The sequence below is a fragment of the Pelobates fuscus genome, chromosome 6 (genome assembly GCF_036172605.1).
Source record: "Pelobates fuscus isolate aPelFus1 chromosome 6, aPelFus1.pri, whole genome shotgun sequence".
In the NCBI taxonomy this organism is placed as follows: Eukaryota; Metazoa; Chordata; class Amphibia; order Anura; family Pelobatidae; genus Pelobates; species Pelobates fuscus.
In genome coordinates this window covers 33,053,695-33,073,318 of record NC_086322.1, presented here as the reverse complement: position 1 = coordinate 33,073,318, position 19,624 = coordinate 33,053,695, and the positions used below count along the sequence as shown (strand labels likewise).

Below are 19,624 nucleotides of genomic sequence, written 5' to 3'. Positions count from 1 at the left end.
AAAGACAATCATTCTATTGCATGCTGATGAAAGTGCTGGCAGTTTATGCCAACTCTGCAGAAGGTATTAACTCTTGTTAACCGCCTGTTCAGCACAGTGGTAGAATGCTAGTATGATATTATATCTCTGCACATGTAAAGGAGATCTGTGCCATTAAGGATCTTACTCCCCCTGCTGGAGATCCAGTGTTTGCACTCATATACACTCACCCTTCCCCCAACAAGGAATGTAGAAAAGGGAATATAGGTATAGATTGGGAGTGTACAGTGTACACCTTGACCACAAAGGATTGAGTTCACAGATTTGTCTCTTGGAAGCAGCAGGATGAGAACAGATCTATAGCAGGGCAGTGTAAGTATGTACCAGAGAGAGGTCCAATGTGCACAGATCTCCTCTCCTTTCTCATAAATCACCAGGAATTGCATCCAAGTAGTCTTTGCTTTGGCAAGGTATATATATATATCAATGAGGAGCACAGTGTAAAAAGTGAAGTGCCACAAAATATTTGAGGATTATTATTATTTTTTAAATCCTCTGCTCACATTGAAGTCAACCAGCGTTATGAAGATTCTTACTCTGGAACAGTCAACTCACACTATACTCAGGCAGCCATGAGTAGAATTTTACACAAGATTATGGTATCACACTGTGTGCACAAGAGCACAAGAATCCTATTGAAGCATTATACGGGGAAATGAACTAGTATTGTATTGTTGTGCCCAGCTTTGAGATGAATCTTGTAGTTTGTGCACACTTCTTACCTTTATGAGTAAATGTGTCAGGAGTTTGTTACTTACTACTTGAATGCCTTGCTAACCCTATGCCTCCCACGGCTCCTGATTTTGGTGGGATTATTCCGGTTTTCAGGTCTTGTCCTGCTGTCCCACCTTAATCCCCTGGTGTCCTACTTTTAGGGGATACCAGGGAACTGTCCCCAACATTCATAGCACGAGCACATCAATAGCTCTAGGGCTCTGCAGAGAACATTTAATTAGTGCTCCCGGCATGTACTGCCAACAGTGGGTCGGCCTGCATTATGGACTGGCCGACCCGCCCAGGCTCATCTGTCCCTTTGGGGGTGGAACTAGTGATGCAAATGCATCACTGGTCCACCCCTTTACCGCCCTCTCACCTGGAGTTGGGAGGCATGTAACCATTGTACTATAGGGGTAATGTAGGTTGTAACTGAAGCTACCATTCAGCATTATTTTGCAATTTAATGCAGTAAACTGTGACAAAATCATAATAATAATAATAATAAAAATATATAAAAAGGAAGATTGTATAGGCTGCTGTAAATATCTGATTAGTATAAGATAGTGTTGATGTATTGGATGGCAAGGGTAATAAATAAAATAGCTACAAGAGGTTGGCCTAATCCATGTCGTGTCATGTAAAATCAGGAGAAACATTTGTTGTATTTTTCCCAAGTCTGTTTCTGAAAGCCTGGCTGCAGTATTGTATAGCTGGGGTCCCCGTGGAGGATACTCTGAAGATCAAGGCATTGTATTAGACTCCTTTAACATCTGTACCATTAGCTCGATGTGGGCAATTAGCCTTGAAAGTCTGAAGGGTCATTATAGGAAGCTATATAATTGAAACATATTGTCCTTAACAGAGCAAATAACAAAAAATGCATATTTTTAATTCAGTAATATTAATGTTTCATACTTCATGCCTGATTGATCTACGGAGGGGGGGCATGCACCCCCTCTCCCATTCCAGCTGTTTTTGTATAAAAATATAAGGAGCGTAAATCACCTTTTGCTTCTATTGATAAAACAAGCTAATATTTGGGGCCACAAAAAATACAGCTTTTAATTCTGTTACAAAAACCTGCAGAGCAGATATATATCTCATTTCAAAGAAAGGCAGTAGATTTAGACTTGAAACTGTGAAGAAAAGAAAAGGGATTTCCAAATAACAGACCAAAAGGGCCCCTTTAACAAAATTCCATATTCAGGTACTTTTCCAGGTAGGCCAAATAAAAGCCACAAAATTATTGGCTCAATAATCCTACAATCAGTTAATTTGTTTTGTTTTTCCTTGAACATGATTATGTAACCTACTTTCTTACTGGTTATAAGCTGTAACCAATCAAAAGCCACTTTAGCCAAATTCAACCAACACGTTTTCGTTAATGTCAATCTAATTTCAACAAACACACGTTCCCGAAACATTAGAAAAATGCACTGTGCATCCCTTGATCATATCACACAGTAACATCGTACTATAACTGGAGTTATTTACTACACACCGGATAATGACAGCAATGCCAATTCTCATATTTGCTAAAGCCAAATATAGTCAGAAGTTGGTTGGCCAAAGAGACACTGTGGCAATCGGAATACCTCCACTAAGATGCACATTCGCAAATTATCGTTCACTTGTTTTCATGCAAGCGAATTATCATTTTAATTACTGTTTGCTCACTAGCAGACAGCAGGCAAATAGTTCCAATATTTTATAAATCTGGGCTCCGGTTTGAAGCATCCAGGACCTCACCCGGGCTTGAATCCAGACCACATTCAGGCCTGAATTACAAAATCCGGACATGGTAAATCGCGTGAACAATGTCCGGATTTTGCAGTCTGAATGACCCGGATGCAGCTGGGTGGTTTTGCCCCATTACGTATGGAGTCAGTAGGACTTTGGTAAGTTACACTGAATGTGTGGATCTGGGGGAGAGAACCAGGGCAAATGCTCCACCAGAGAAATCATGGGCATTTATGTTTGAGCAGCAGAAGGGGCTGAATGAATGCAGACCACCCAATCCTGATTTTAGAAGGGAGGTGGGTTTTTGAATGGCTGCCTCCATCAAATGCCCTTAGCAATGTTGAATATATGAATCTGTGTACCTTTGCATGGTCATATATGTCTGTGTGGTTCTCTGTTTGTAGGTGTAGATATTTGCATTTGATCATATATATAAATCTGTGTATGTATGGGTTTAGATTTTGGTATTCGGCACTGTATCTATGTTTGTAAGTGTGTGTATCTCTGTTTGTGCAAATGTGTGTGTGTCCATTTTCTAAAGGAAAGATCTGATACAAAATTCAGAAGTGTCCCTCCAAAATTCAGACTCTGGATCTGCCCCTAGTGGTGGTAGAACATAACCTGTCCAAATGAGCAACGTGAGACAGCAATTTCATTCATCTACATTTTAGCACATTCTATTTCTAAGCTGAAATATCCTATAATTTGGTTTAATAAATATCATGTCCAGTGAATTACACAAAAACTTATTTCATCTCACCGAAGGTAATTTGCTTCTTCTCATTTGGAAAAATATAATGTCTGCAGATAAAATCAGAATGATCCGTCCATTCGAACCATTTGAATTGCCCTTAAACATTGTAATTATATTTTATTTGGTGAGGTACACACCTTACATTATGTATTCGTATATTTAATTTATAGCCATATTTTACAATGGACACTTCAAATGAGAAAAGAAAATGTATCGAAAAAAAAACACTTGGTAAAGGAAGATTTAATCCTTAAATGATGGACAATTAGAATGAGTTTCTCATTTTACATATCTATTAACCCCTTGAAACTAATTTTCAATTGATGACAATTCACACTTTATTGAATAACCCTAGAAATGAGTATTGTATGAGCCTGCTTTGAGTGCCCCTCTCTTTACTCCTAGAGCTTCCATGTTTGAGTGGGAGACCTTCAACCTTCAAGTCTGTGCACTCTACAATGAGATTCTCTCATTTGCAAATGCACTTGAAAGAGGGAATCCTAATCATGCATGTTCTTACGACTTGCGCTTGTTGCTCCTGGCTATTCTCACAGAGGCTACCCAACTAGTCAGTTAATATCAATCAGCAGCAATAAGAATTTTCAGGGACTGTGGACACAACAAATGCACCATTGAGTATATCTATAACATATAGATATCAATATCATATCATAAATATATCAACACAGTTTATTGAGTATATGTTGGCAATCGGAATGTGGAATATTAACTTGTGACAATCACATAGTTAAAGCTACATATAGAAGAGGAATACATACAATTGTGGGTCATTTTTTTCCCCAAGCACGTCTCCATAAACATATAGTAGCTATACGTCCAAAGAAAATATGAATTCAATTTATTTTGCATGTTTTCTTTGGGGTTATATAAATTCTTGACTTCTAGTATCTGCAGTGACTGCAACCCCTCCTCTTTTAACCCAGCCCAGACTTTCTGTGGCTGTCCAATCACAGACTTCCTAATGCAGCTCAATGAGAAGTCTTTGCAAGGCAGGTGCTCTGAGCAATTGGGGTCTATTGAGTTTAGCTCCACTGAGCTAAACAAACCAGGAAGTAAAGGGATCAGCTTTCTGATTGACAGCCAGTGGGGGTGTAACAAGATTCATTTAAAAAGGGCAGCTTTCTATTAAAATGACACTAATATAAAGTGAAAAAGAGGATGCACTCTCTACACATAAATCACTTCAGCATGCTCTAGTGCGTAATGTGTTTATAGTGTTATTTTAACATACTCGCACAATCTGTTAGGGAAGGGCAAACAATACAAGCAAGGGGCCAGGAAAGCACAAAGAGTAAGAGAGGGGATGGAAAAATATGTTAGAAAATAAAGTAAGTGTGAAGTTTGGGGTGTTTGTGCATTTTTGACAATGGGAATTTTATTCGTTAAATCCAATCACATTTAACATCATCTGTGACCCAAACAGTTGGATGATAAAAGGAAGGGGGTCTAACTGATACCCAACTTGAGGTTCCCCTAAAGCCCCATTTAGCACACAGTTGACACTGCCAGGTTGCCAGATAGCTGCTCTGGTTCTGTGTAGCAGACAAATATTTAACCCCAAAATAGCTTTTGCATTTATTATTATTAAATGTAATCTCTGTCTTCGTGAACCTGGGAGACACACCTCACCTAACCTCTGATGTGTTATATTATTTTACAGAGAGGACAGCAATAACTGCATCATCGAGCAGAGACTGTCTGCAGGCAGGAGAGGCCTGCAAAAGCAATCACAGCTGCAGCTCCAATTTACGAACGCTCCGCCAGTGTATAGCAGGCAATGGTGCTAACAAGTTGGGGCCAAATGCGAAGAACCAGTGCAAGCGAACAGTCACGGCACTTCTTTCCAGCCAACTGCATGGCTGTAAGTGTAAACGAGGAATGAAGAAAGAGAAGAACTGTCTCAATATTTACTGGAGTATTCACCATACCTTGATGGAAGGTTAGTGGACAATTATTTTTTTGGACAGTCTTCCCCTGTTTAAAGTATCTCTGTTCAGACAGTTAAAGTAAACAAAACAAATTGTTCCCCCAATCAAAGGAAGAAAAATTTGAAAACTAAATGTGGAGAACACTCATATACAATGAGTGTGGACCAAATTTGCCTTCAGATATATATACCTCAAAATAGTGAAAGTCACATATAAAGGGAGGGGGGAGGGGGGGGGAAATTGGGGTAAACCTTTATTGAAAAGACAAATACGATTAAAGTTAAAACATGGCCACAAAAAAATTGGCCACAAAAGTACCAATACACACTAGGACCTAAAAGGTGGGCAAAACGAGTATCATAGAGCAGATATTAATGAGGAGCCAAAAGCTCCAAGGTATAAGTTTCTGAATAAAAAACTAAGTAGAAGGGATAGCAAGGAGGGGCAGGAGAGAAAAAACAAACAATATCAATATAGACACTATAAACCCCTATAATCGAGGTATGTATATAGCACTATATACATGAGAATGCATAAGCTTATCCTGGGGGGTAAAAGGGCTATAGTTCCTGCCGAGGGCAAGTGTGTGGAAAGTGGGATACACAGGAGCGAGAGAAATGCTCCAACAAAGAGAGACACAGGCTTACTAATACGCAGCGCAGCTAGTATCCACACCTCTCCCAAATGACACAACCCACACAAAAACGTCTCAAAACTTGCCCTGGGCTAGCTGTCTAACTCACATCAGTGAGTATCAGAACTAACTGCTACTTCGAGGCAGCCTCAAGATGTCCCTAGCTCCCCAGACAATATAACATGCAAAAATGTATCGAAATCTCTCCCACCCCTTAGTGGATAAACCACATAACAAAAAATTCCCAATATACAAATTGTTAGCCCATCCAGATAGGAAACATAGAAGTGTAAATAAAGTATAAAAAGTATACACTCAAACTTAGAAATTAGCGTCGGCTAGAATCATTCCCAGTTAAAGAGTACAAAGTCTAGGTGTGAGCATCGGCTCAATTCAAACGCTCAACGCGCGTTTCGGCGTATCTGCACGCTTTGTCAAGAGCTCTTTGAATTGAGCCGATGCTCACACCTAGACTTTGTACTCTTTAACTGGGAATGATTCTAGCCGACGCTAATTTCTAAGTTTGAGTGTATACTTTTTATACTTTATTTACACTTCTATGTTTCCTATCTGGATGGGCTAACAATTTGTATATTGGGAATTTTTTGTTATGTGGTTTATCCACTAAGGGGTGGGAGAGATTTCGATACATTTTTGCATGTTATATTGTCTGGGGAGCTAGGGACATCTTGAGGCTGCCTCGAAGTAGCAGTTAGTTCTGATACTCACTGATGTGAGTTAGACAGCTAGCCCAGGGCAAGTTTTGAGACGTTTTTGTGTGGGTTGTGTCATTTGGGAGAGGTGTGGATACTAGCTGCGCTGCGTATTAGTAAGCCTGTGTCTCTCTTTGTTGGAGCATTTCTCTCGCTCCTGTGTATCCCACTTTCCACACACTTGCCCTCGGCAGGAACTATAGCCCTTTTACCCCCCAGGATAAGCTTATGCATTCTCATGTATATAGTGCTATATACATACCTCGATTATAGGGGTTTATAGTGTCTATATTGATATTGTTTGTTTTTTCTCTCCTGCCCCTCCTTGCTATCCCTTCTACTTAGTTTTTTATTCAGAAACTTATACCTTGGAGCTTTTGGCTCCTCATTAATATCTGCTCTATGATACTCGTTTTGCCCACCTTTTAGGTCCTAGTGTGTATTGGTACTTTTGTGGCCAATTTTTTTGTGGCCATGTTTTAACTTTAATCGTATTTGTCTTTTCAATAAAGGTTTACCCCAATTCCCCCCCCCTCCCCCCTCCCTTTATATGTGACTTTCACTATTTTGAGGTATATATATCTGAAGGCAAATTTGGTCCACACTCATTGTATATGAGTGTTCTCCACATTTAGTTTTCAAATTTTTCTTCCTTTGATATTATTTGGGGTTAAGCCCCTTATATATACCTCCAGTAACCCATTCGGAGTGTGTGGAAGTTGGTTAGTCCAACTACACTCACCCCTTTCTTTCTGTTCCCCCAATCATATATGAAAATCAAAAACCCCACAGCAGCCTATATCAGCGCAGACAAGAATGCAAATGTTTTATATTAAAGTGGACAGTACCCAAAGATCTTTTAAAAATATAATTAAAATTACTAATAAAGAATTTAATAAAAATGTTTATTGCCTTCACATGGTCTGCATTTGCCACATATCTCTGGGGTTTTAGCTTTTGCATTCGGCTCTTACCAAGTATTTGATACAGCATAGCCAATACTCTCATTCCCATTATTTTAAATGGAACCTCTACCCTGGATAACATTAAAGGGACATTATAGTCACCAAATAAACTTTTGCTTAATGAAGCCATTTTGGTGTATTGTCATTGCCTTTGCAGTCTCACTGCTCAGTTCTCTGTCATTTAGGAGTTAAATCACTTTGTTTATGCAGCCCTAGTCACACCTCCCTGCATGTGACTTGCACAGCCTTCCATAAACACTTCCTGTATATAGAGGTCTAATGTTTACATTTCCTTTATTGCTAATTCAGTTTAGTTTAGAATATCTTATCTCCTGCTCTGTTGATAGTTTGATAGACCTTGCAGGAGTCTTCTGTGTGTAATTAAAGTTGAAATTGCAGAGCAGGAGGTAAAAAACTTTTGAAGACTTTAAAAAATAAACATTTTTTTTCGTGCAGGCTTTATGGCTTACAGCCAGGGTAGTTGTGACTAGCGTTGCATGGTCAAAAGTAATTTAACTCCTAAATGGCAGAAAATTGAGCATTGAGACTGCAGGGGCATGATCTATACACCAAAATTGCTTTATTAAGCTAAAGTTGTTTTGATGGTTATAGTATCCCTTTAAGTATTTATGGAGGGGACATCACATAACCTTTAACCAATGAGGACAAAAAATAGACATTAGGTGGGACCATAATCCTTTGAATAGGAAGCAGAAAAGATTCCACATACGTTTACATATTGACAGAGACATCGGGAACACATCTGAAGAACATCAGGCTCTAATTTGGAAAAAGGAGTATTCAAAACCACTAAACCAACAAACAAACAAACACTGTATTGCCAACAGTGCTGACGCCACTGATTCATTTTCTTCATTTTGCATAAACTGCTTTTTTGGATGAAGCACAGTGAAAGTGTAAGACGGACGAGTGTATCCAAAATGAGTCGCAAAGAGGCACTGGCAGAACTCCCACCTGTGTGTTTCCATAGCAATGGATACCTGTCTCTGGAGCCTCCATTACAGAGTACAATGTAGACTGTAATTATGTGAGAAAATAATAATGATAAAATACAAAACAGTTTTTACATACCACAAATGGAATAGAAAAGCTCATTTCTGATGTTTATTAAAAGGGAACAAAAATCGACTACGGTAATTATGGGATAGTCATATGATATTAGAAACTCTTTAATTATTGAGTCATTACAGGACGCATTGAGACAGTTATTTTGTTTAGGTTCACAGTGTAAGTGATGGCATGGAGTTAGGTATTCTTTTATATGGACAACAATTCTCAGTATTTCATCCTGCTGTTAGCTGAGTGGAAATTGCATCATTCATATCCCTAGCCCAATTCCAGTCCTCTCAATATTGGCAGATACTGTATTCCTCTTTCCATATGCAATCCCATTAGTTCTTACACATCCTGGTGTTCGTTTCTTCTCACAACTTAATTTCCAAGATAAAGCTGAAGCAAGAGTGGTGAATTGTTAGTGTAGGACCTACCTAAAAGGTTTGCCTTGATGTGGCAGGTGGGCTAGCATCTAACGGCAATTGAAGATGTACTGAAAACCTCCAGTTATTTAAATATGAATATGGGATTTAGGATAGTGTGCAAGTAATTATTTTCTTCGTTTTTTTATTGCTTTCCAACATGTCTAACCAACAGGAGACTGAGCGTGTAGGGCCACAAGGTGATTTGGTTCTCCTCCCTCAGACAGTGGTGAACTGCCCAAGGATTCATACACACGCTCATCTCAAAGGCCATATGTAAACTCTAAATAACAACAAACAGAACAAAACCTGTAAAAATGGTGTAATGACAGTTATATACCTGTGTAAGAGTCTAGCATGAATGATTTTTCCAAACACGTCTTATGATTTGATGAATAGATCAAAAGGCAGTACAGAGTACATCACAGTGTTTGGATTTAAAGTCGTGACTGGTTGGCTATAGTAACTATTGTTAGGATATGGGATCGTACATCTCAAAGCTAACAATGTCCTGATAAACAACAGTGTACACTTCTAGAGAATCAGAAACAACACTTCATGTTCCTTGAGACCCAAGAAGGGTATCTGCCTACTGATCCAGAAAAGGACCCCGATTGAGGAAGACAGGAAAGAGTCAGAGTAATGTGGAATAAATGCAATATTAAAAAACCAGCATAACTATTTGACGAAACAGCAGGACAAAGAACAATGTGAATATCAAAAGGGGTACAGGCCCCTCAAACGTTCTGTGCAGCAAAATATAGAACACGTATATCATCGTCCTGGGAGGACATTCCCTCAAGGAGAAGCCGGCAAGTGGAAAGAGGAAGCAGCAGAAGAGATTTATACTAGTCAAAAATACTTGGACGCTCACAGAAACTCCATCTAGAGACAAGGCTGCCGGGAGTAAGTGGACTTTCAAAGTCAACATGCCATTTGCAGAAGCAGAAGAAACTGAGCATTGTAGTATTGGAGTAGTAACATCATCATATATTATATATAATAAGCATATAATCGGTGGGACTGTAGTATATGAATATATATATATATATATATATATATATATATATATATAGTTTTGAAGTATAGTTTATTCCTGTTTCCTGTTCTATCTATATTTGCTTGAATATGACTTTGTCGGTTGCAGTTTCATGTCCTGATGCAAAGCATTTTTTGTTATTTTTATCAGTAAAATTATATCTCCTTTGTACATTTGGATTGTACTACTACAATCATTCCAGCTAACTTAAAGAATGACTGCCAAAAAACAAAAAAAAAACGAAAGTAGAATTTTGAGGAGATTTGCCCTGTAGCTAGCACTTTCTATCCCCTACCTGTCCAGCACCTCCTTACTGATGTGAAGAACATATGGTGTGTCTCCAGTGGGTTCACTTTCTTGTAGTCTTGATCCCAGTAAGAGTTTATCTTACTCTTAATCCATGACCTGATCTAGTGCCAATAAGAGTAATTATTTATTGTTTAGTTGATGTTACTTGAATCTATTGACACATTATATAAATTGCAATAAAATGTTTTGGGGTTCTTGTTTTCTGTCTAGGTATAAGCATTCCAGAGAGTTCACCATACGAGCCATTTGTAAGGGGTTTTGACTATGTGAGATTGGCTTCCATCACAGCAGGTAAGTGTTCTAATATGAATCATGTATAGCAAATGGTACAAAATATATTTTATTTTATTTTTTTATTTAAAAAAAAAAGTATTTTACCAAGACAAAATACATTGAGCTATCTCTTGTGTCCGTGTATTTGTTTAATAGATAAATAATTGTAAAAAGGGGACAACTAAACAAAACAGAGTAAAATAATCCACTAACGCCCTGCAGTCTGCTATTTGGCTGTTACCACCATCACGTATCCCTGTATTATCATTTATCTTTCTGTGATATTGATATAGTCTATATTACAGCCATATTTGTATTTTTATTTATAACCAACGTAGTGCTGATGTGGACGGTACAATATAAATAGGGTCTACCTTAAGCTGAGCCTCGTTACACGGAGTCTCAGCCATGAGATTTGATTATCTACCTACCTATATTTCAACTGACACATAGACATGCTTATCTTGCTTAAACAATATGCTATACGACTGTTTGTCACCGCATGTTGCATTGTTGATGGGACAATAAGTCTAGTTTGAGCTACGTAAGTGGCCATGTTCCCATAATTAGTCCCACATTGACATGTCTGCACTTACACCGCACTCACCTTATCATACACTTATCCTGTGGCTGACAGGTTTGCTCTGACACCTATAACTTACCTGACAATCCATGACATTTTTCGATACACTTATGTCTTCTACTCGAATGTACGTATGCGAAAATGTCTTGTTTTACTTGTTCTACTTTCCTTACATACTTCTAAAATGTGCAGTCTACTCACGATGCTGACCAACTGTTATGTTATCGATGTTATGTTTATTCTTGTGCTTGCACGTGCTGTTGGGGCCTTGCATGCTGGGGTATGTTTTATTCTATGCACGACAAAAATAAAGATTTACAAAAAAATAATAATAATCGACTAACTAAATTGTTATTTACATTTGTTGTAATAGGTGGAGATTTGTAAACCACAAATCCATAGCCGTAACAATATACTAAAGGAAATCCACAGCCTATTGCATGTGAAGTACCATAAATACTTTTCTTACATCAGGTCGTTTTTTTATAGTAACTTTCCTGTAAATAACGTTTTCCTATCATCTGTTACAGTTCTCAAAGGGACAGTCCAGACCCATGAATCACTTTGGTTTTCTGAAGTGCTTTATCTGTGAAGAGTGCGACCTCTTTTTTTGTTTGTTTTTATTTTACAAAAAGTGCAGATTTCAATTAATATGGACGCTTTCAAAAATGAACCTGGTTAGACCCCCCTGATTGTCAATCAGAAAACCGTTCATGCTACTTCCTGGTTTGGTTATCTCAGTGGAGCTAAACTAAAGAGGCAGCAATTGCCCAGAGCACCTGCCTTGCAAAGACTTCTCATTGAGCTGCATTGAGAAGTCTGTTATTGGACTGCCACAGAATGTCTGGGTAGGGCTAGAAAGGGAGGCTTTGAACAGGCTGCAGACAAAAAAAACCTGCATTTCAGGGATTGCACATTGACTAAGAGAGTCAGCGGATTGCTCTCAGCTAGTGACCCTCTATCTACACTACTGAGCTTATTTCAGTAAAGAGATCTTCCAGCTCTCACTAAGTAGTAGTGGAGGTTAGGAGTGGCATCCTGTAGACGCCAAGTAAGAAGTCAAACTGTTCTAAAATTGTCGTGGTGGTTATGGTTCTTTGAGTGCATGGTTAGCTCATTAGTTGAGAGCTATCAGCTGACATTCTTAGCCAATGTAGAGGAAATGGGGAGCAGCATCCAACAAACCCCAGTGAAGACTTCAAACCACCCTAAAATGGTGCACTGTAGCGGTTATGAAGAGTAGAGCGTTCCTTTAAGAAATAAAAAAAATATATGTTATTTGACTCTAATAGAGATCAGACTGAGGGTTAGGTTAGGACTTGGAGGTCACTATTACCACTAAGGCAGACTGAGCTTCCGTTCAATTCGTTTCTAAGCTGTTAATTGTCTCATTTTACAGGTATTTATTCAAAGCATGATTGCAGTTTTACAAAGTGTGTTCTCTTTTTGTTTGCTCTGCTTAGAGGCTTTTGATTTTGGTTTTAAATCCTCCTCCTATTCTTTCGTTTGACCCCTTTCAGACTAATTACTGGGATTCATTTGCTTTTTATGTGGTCTGTCACGCGTTCTATGAACAACAAAATGTATTGCAAGACCTTCACGGAGAAGATAGTTGAAATACAAATCGGGGTATTTTTAGCGTTTTCTATCAATACATTTCATGGAAATCTTTTTTGCTAGTCACGACCAATTTTCACTACAATAGATAGCCTTATTTTCTTTGAAAGCTTTTGTGTGGTCGGAGTAACATTGTGGTAAAAGAGATGGTCTTGGTGTCTTGTCAGCACTTTTTCTAAGGATGGATTACATAGAAACGGACGAACCCCCTATGTACATCTCATCTCACACAGAGAAAATGCAGTGTGCCACATTAATGCATATTGTTAGCTAATTGCCTGTAACTGTTCAGGTGTTTACAATCTTCTTCTTTAACCCCTTAAGGACAGAGGCAACTGTACAAGTTCTGACCAAAACAAAACCAGTAGACAACCTAGAATTTGATCTATATGTTTATTCAGTCATAATTTATTTATTTCATATTAATTGTGCCCACACTTATGATATATATATATTTTTGGTCATGAGAAACAGTGCTTTCATTTCACATCACATATTTTTATATGAAACATAATTGAATATGAACACAATCTAAAAAAGTGTGATGAATTAAGAATGTTTTTATTTTTTTAGTTCTGCATGATATTTTAACTGTGCATGTCATACTCTTCGATTTTACTGCAATAAATCACATATATTTGTATGCTGTAATGTCCCACAAGCATAATGATGATCCCTGTGTGCAGGTTTCATGGTGTTTTGGAATGTTACAGGGATAAATAAAGAGCTTGTCCATTTCAGTTTTTACACATTGAAATTTGTCAAATTGATTTGCTAGACCAAGAGAGTCACTCGCCGGGTCTCCTTATATCAGATATCAGATCAAATAGGCAGTCATGTGATGGTCACGACCAATTGCGGCTCTAGGAGGTGTGTAGTGAGGCAGCTCGTCGGGATGGCGGGCTTGCTATGTTGTCCTAAAAAAGGGTGGGCTTAAACACCGCAGAACAGCAAAGCATGTTTGTTGGAACCATGATCCCGATCGGGGGACTTCCTGATAACCCAGGCAGTCCCCTTGCAGCAACTCTGTCTCTCTGGACCTCCAGGGCCATGTGATCACGATGAGCCTCACCATCTGAAAACTTCGCTAGCCGCAAAGTCAGCTAACATAGCGTAAGGGAATTATTAAATGTGCTTGCACTACACAAACAGCACACAGGGCATTCAATCGATCACTTCAACATAGCTCTGCAAATGTGCTGCTTTGAGTGGGTCCAGCCCGTCCGCCCATTGGCACATCACCAGTGACACAAACCACATCATTGACAAACCTTCCCACCCCCATCCTGAATAACTACCTATCAATATAGGGTGTTTTTATAAGCACTTAACAAGGAAGATTAACTCCAGTCTATATTGTTCTTTATGGTCACAGATTTACTGTCTAAGGTTTAAAGTGGCACAGCCATTATTTACAGTTATTTTCTTTCAGTTAACTTTCCTGACGCCTCTTGTATCTTAGCGATTACACCCCTTCCATCGCCACCCTCCTTTATTTGCCTTTATAATCCCTTTCTTCTCACTACCTGGGCACCTCTAGTTTGTTCTCCTCTGTCCGTGGTGTATGCAGTTTGTCCTTTAGTTGGATTCTTTTGACTGTTGGATTGTGCATAAATTAGCTTAGCAACCGAAATAGAACTTTGAATAAGCTCCGCTGATTACCAAAATTGCTGTAGACGCGGAAAAAGTAGCCTTTACTTTCTCTAATGGATCATTAAAAAAAATTATGTGAATTTAAAAAAACAAAAAAAACAAGGAGATTAGAATTCATTTAAAAACAAAACCTGAGAGATGTGAGAGATGTTTTAGAGAGATGTTTTAAGTAATTGTGTTATGAAGGCTGGTGTTACGAGATCACAGGCTTCTTAAACCAAATTACTTCAGATTCTGTTGCATAAAGAGCCATTTTTTAGATCTAACAAGTTGCTCTAAAGAGCTTGCTCTCTGTAAAATGGGGAGTCCCAAAAGGGGTTTGTTTAGGGGTCATGTTAACTATACACACAGGACAAAAAAAATGTTTAATGGATAAATATAATCTGGTTGTTTTGAAAGAGACCTCACAAATGATTGCTTTACATTCTGTACATGTTACGTTCCTTTATGCCATATGAAATACATGTATCTAAACACTTCCAGGAGTAGCTTTAAAACATCTCCAGTTCTATAACGGAATGTAATAAATCTGCAAAGTAGGAGGCTGGAAAACTCTTTGGACAGTAGGCTCTCAAGAGAATATTGTCCATATTTTACAAACCACCCAGCAAGCTTGGGAAGGAAATAACGGGATGAAATCAGTCCTTGAAATCCAGAGTTAGCCAAAAATACTCCCAGCACTTGTGTACATACCACCTGCTTTCAATTATGAAACATCTCCCTTAGGGTTGTAAAAGGACTGCATGTGCATCCCTGTTACGCTGAAAGATTTGGATTTATGCGCTGTGAGCAGTGCCTCTCCTGAAACACATGGAATATTGGGCACTAAGGAAATCTTGAGATGATGGATGGTGATATTAAGTGACCAGATGTCCTGTTTTTTTGGAGCTTACTCAAGAAACACATTGCAGTAGTCAGAAATTGTTCTGCTTCATACGAGAAGACAATCATCACATGTAAAATCCAATCTTCGTAACATGCCCGGAATCTTAACAGTGCATTAAAACAATTTGTTTTTATTATTAGTTGTAATTAGAACATCCTGGTAGATTTCCCATCTGGCACTTGACTGTTTTGTTTTTTTAAATGTGTTAAATAACATGTAGTAGTTCCTGCCGTAGAAAAATAACCTGGTGCTGTTGTACTTTTGTGAAGAAAGCTTAGGGAACTAGAAATCAGCTTTGCGGTTTAAGGGACAGACTAAGCTCCAAAGTCACACATTATGAGTGTAGTAGGAACATGTGTGACTAGTCCCCAGCTGGCAATCCACACTTGTCCCCCTATATTCTCCATCCATTCTCTTCTGGCAGCAAGGACCATAACAGCGATTCTTCAGGTCTTGCCCTCTGGACTGGCAGCTAACGTTCCCTCTGCCCAATCATTCTTCCAGACCATCCCCAAGTATCATCCCCTCTGTATGCCTCTTCTTTCAAGCAAGGGTATCATCCCCTCTACCTGTTCCTGATACCACTTTTATTAAGAACATTTTGGTTTTGAAGCTACAGTGCTAGCTCTCTGCCAGTAAGTTCTCAGACTGTGCAACAAGTCCACACTGAGTAAGCTGGATAGCTTGCTCCGGAGAGCAGGCCCTCAGTTCTGCTGCTAGAATTCTGAAAGGAGAAGGGTGCTGGGAGCAAAGATGACTTTCTACTATCTTGACCCTAAATTTGAAATTCACTTGGAATTTACTTTGAAACTCGAATAGCAGGTGGCATATATTCCGTATTATGCACCACGTGTATCTTTGGGTTTTGGGTTAACAGTTCCTCACCCACCAGTGGGAGGAGATCTAAGACACCCAAAAGTACAGACTTATCTTACCTACTCTTTTTTACCGCATAGTTGAATGAGATGTTTAGTTCTGCCGACTCTAATGTTAACATAATTTGCCAGAGAGTGAGCCAGGAGTTGGAAATGTTACGGGTGAAGCACAGTTCTCCAGTTTCCCCTCTTAAATGATCTGTTATAGGTGCAGGCTGCATTGTGAGCAGAGTTCCTAGCCCCAGGCATCTTTGAAGTTATCCTAATGCAAAGTGTTAGTAGGTTTTAGAGTATTAAGGATAATTCTCATGAAACTGCAACCTATAAAAAAGTAAACATTTAAATCACAAGCAGCGAGTTTTGTGTAATTCAAAACACAGTGCAAGGGGTACGAAATATTCGGTAGATGACTAGCCCAACATATGGAAAAATTAAATAATATTTTTAAGGAACATCAAGGAGAGAATAGGTTTGAAATGTGCCATTGTGATATTATATGACCACTAAAGTCACCCAAACCGCTTTATCTCAATGAAGTGGTGTGGGTGTAGTGCTCCTGTTAATCATTGCCGTTTTGTAAAAACAGCATTGTTGGGGCGGAGCCTGACCTGCAGGCTGAAAGGTTGCATGTTAGCTGGACTCCCGCTGTATCTACCGATTATCCGACAATACTCACCAATATTGAGCTTGTGTATATGCCAGGGTGCACTACCCGAGTTACAGGTACCTTGGTGTACCTCTTGCTACCTTACCTGAGTGCTTTCTATAATTGGGAGCCCGAGGTGGCTCACCGCGGCCTGCGAGTGACAGAACCAGGGAGAGGCAGCCGCTCTCCTCAGCCTTTCTTCGCCAGTGCGGATCCACCGACACACTGCGCTCCACCCCCGGACCGGTGGGGGTGATCCCGGTCCACTCCTGAGAGGCAAACCACCTGCTTTGGATACAGGTCGGGAAGCCATGAGAGCCACTTGCAAACATGGAGTCATGCACAATGGCGGATGCCACGTGCACTCCCAAGCATGAAAGGGAATATGACCTGGCAAGGCTAAATAAAATATTCTCTGTCTTTTTGAGGAAATTTGAACTTGGAGAGTGGAAGTCTAATACACACAATGCAGACAAGTACTAACCCAGGGTGCTGCCTACACTCTCCCATCAAGCTCCAGCAACTCTACAGGCGAAGAGTGCCCAAAAATGGCATTGCAAAAGAAGACATCTCCCGCCTGCATGCACACCTACATGATCAAAACTGGAAACAGCTGGGCCCCATCGCAAGAAACTGCCAACTCCACATAAGTCCAGCTTCCAGCCAAGGCTACCGCTACCCCCAGGAAGAACCCAGTGGACCTCACTGGGCCTGCTCCACTGTTGGCACCCCACTGCATGTCTCCAGACAGGGGGGCTGCTGGTCCCAGCACTGGGACTCTCAAGGCTGGACTCTGAGCTGCCCCAGCACGGCATTGGCTGAGCTCAGTGATGACTTGAATAACTTACCATACCTGGCAAATATATGTCCTCACAATAAGCAAAATCACCACAGGCAGTGGGGGATGGAAATTGTCACTCTTCAATGTGGGACTCACACCTAGTTTTGAGGGGGGCCTCTTGGGGATTTTCTAACATTAACCTAAATAATCTCGGTGTATATTGGCTACTCAATTAATCTCACAGTACTGTCCTACCTAAACTTCACTGTGTTTCTCTTGTCTTCCACTTAAAAATTCATGCTGATATACATACACTTTTTTTCATGTGATATGCTATGCCATGGTTGTTTGAACAGTGTCTATTGCATACCCTATGTTACTACTATGCACATCAAAAATAAAGAATTTAAAAAAATAAAATAGCATTGTTTACATGGAAGGGTGAAGTACACCTCTAGTTACTTTCTTTCTGACAGCCAATTAGGGGAGCTTTTGCTGAGTCAAACTCATAGCAGCATGGGATTGGAGGAGTGTGGAGTATGGCCGCACATGTATATCTCATCCACCAATGCTTCTCTATGAGCATTGGCTTGGATGAGATCACAAATCACCTTTACAAGAGGTGTTGCGCTGCCGGAAATGAGGTGAGTAAATTTATTTTAACTTTTATTTTTGCTACCAAAGGGGGATGGCAGTGGTCACAGTAATAGAAGGGAACCAATAGTCCCACAAAGAAAGGTTGTTATGTTCGGTACTTTAACCCCTTAAGGACACATGACATGTGTGACACGTCATGATTCCCTTTTATTCCAGAAGTTTGGTCCTTAAGGGGTTAAGAGGAACAAATGCAAATTAAATAGAAGGTTTGAGGAAAGAAAAACATTTAAAAACAATTGATAGTTCAATATGCTCATTTGCATCTTGTTCTTATTTGCCCAGGGCAGGCTGGCATTTGACGTAAATCAAATAGCATAACTAATAACTAACCTTTAGTTAACAGGTTGTGTAAAAAAAACCCTATTTAATATAAATGTCCTGATTCAGCAGTTGTAGACTAAATATACTAAACTAGATATATCTGCAATTATTATTGGCTGAGCATTCTGCTAAATAATATATTTTTCCACTGTCTTACAGGTTCTGAGAATGAAGTTACACAAGTTAATCGATGTTTAGATGCGGCCAAGGCCTGCAATGTAGATGAAACTTGCCAAAAGTTGCGAACGGATTATGTTACTATGTGCATTCGACAAACGACTCGGACTGGTTTTTGTAACCGTTCCAAGTGCCACAAAGCCTTGAGGAAGTTTTTTGACCGAGTGCCAGCTGAGTACACCAATGAACTGCTCTTCTGCCCATGTGAGGACACAGCTTGTGCCGAGAGGAGAAGACAAACCATTGTCCCCGCTTGCTCGTATGAGTCAAAGGAGAAACCGAACTGCCTCACACCTCTGGACTCATGCAAGGATAACTATATCTGCAGGTAGGAACATTGCTGTTAGCATGTCTGTCCTCTGTTATCACGAGAGCTGCGCTTTATTCAAATAATTAACCCTTTTACTAACAAGTCATTTGCAAACATAGAACAGCCCCAGTATTTCGGGTGTCCTGAAAAGTAATGTTTACATTTTTTCTTTTTGGTTTCAGTAATGATAGATAGCACATAATTTATTGGAAACAAAAAATAATATTTTGCTTGCACGCACACACTCATAAAAAAAACGTATTTGTATATATATATATGTATGAATATGTAACATAGACACTTCAAACTGTAGTCTGGAATTAGTTGCTTATATATATTGCAGCCATGTTGCCGCTATGGGCACACACACACATATACACACATATTGATACATGCACACAAATATACAATGTGATAGACACCGACTGTGTATATTTCTGATTGGCTGGGTCTGGCATTGTGTATCTGTGTATGTGCCCGAGAGCATGTG

At 39.4% G+C, this 19,624-nt stretch overlaps 1 protein-coding gene across 1 annotated transcript in view; it reads left to right on the top strand.

The window, feature by feature from the left end:
* The window catches only part of GFRA4 (GDNF family receptor alpha 4), a 426,992-nt gene that overhangs the window by 374,809 nt on the left and 32,559 nt on the right, over positions 1-19,624 (top strand). Inside the window, exons 3-5 of the mRNA XM_063457596.1 lie at positions 4,932-5,210; positions 10,566-10,646; positions 18,807-19,152. Coding sequence (XP_063313666.1) covers positions 4,932-5,210; positions 10,566-10,646; positions 18,807-19,152 — 706 coding nt within the window. The remainder of the gene's footprint in view (positions 1-4,931; positions 5,211-10,565; positions 10,647-18,806; positions 19,153-19,624) is intronic.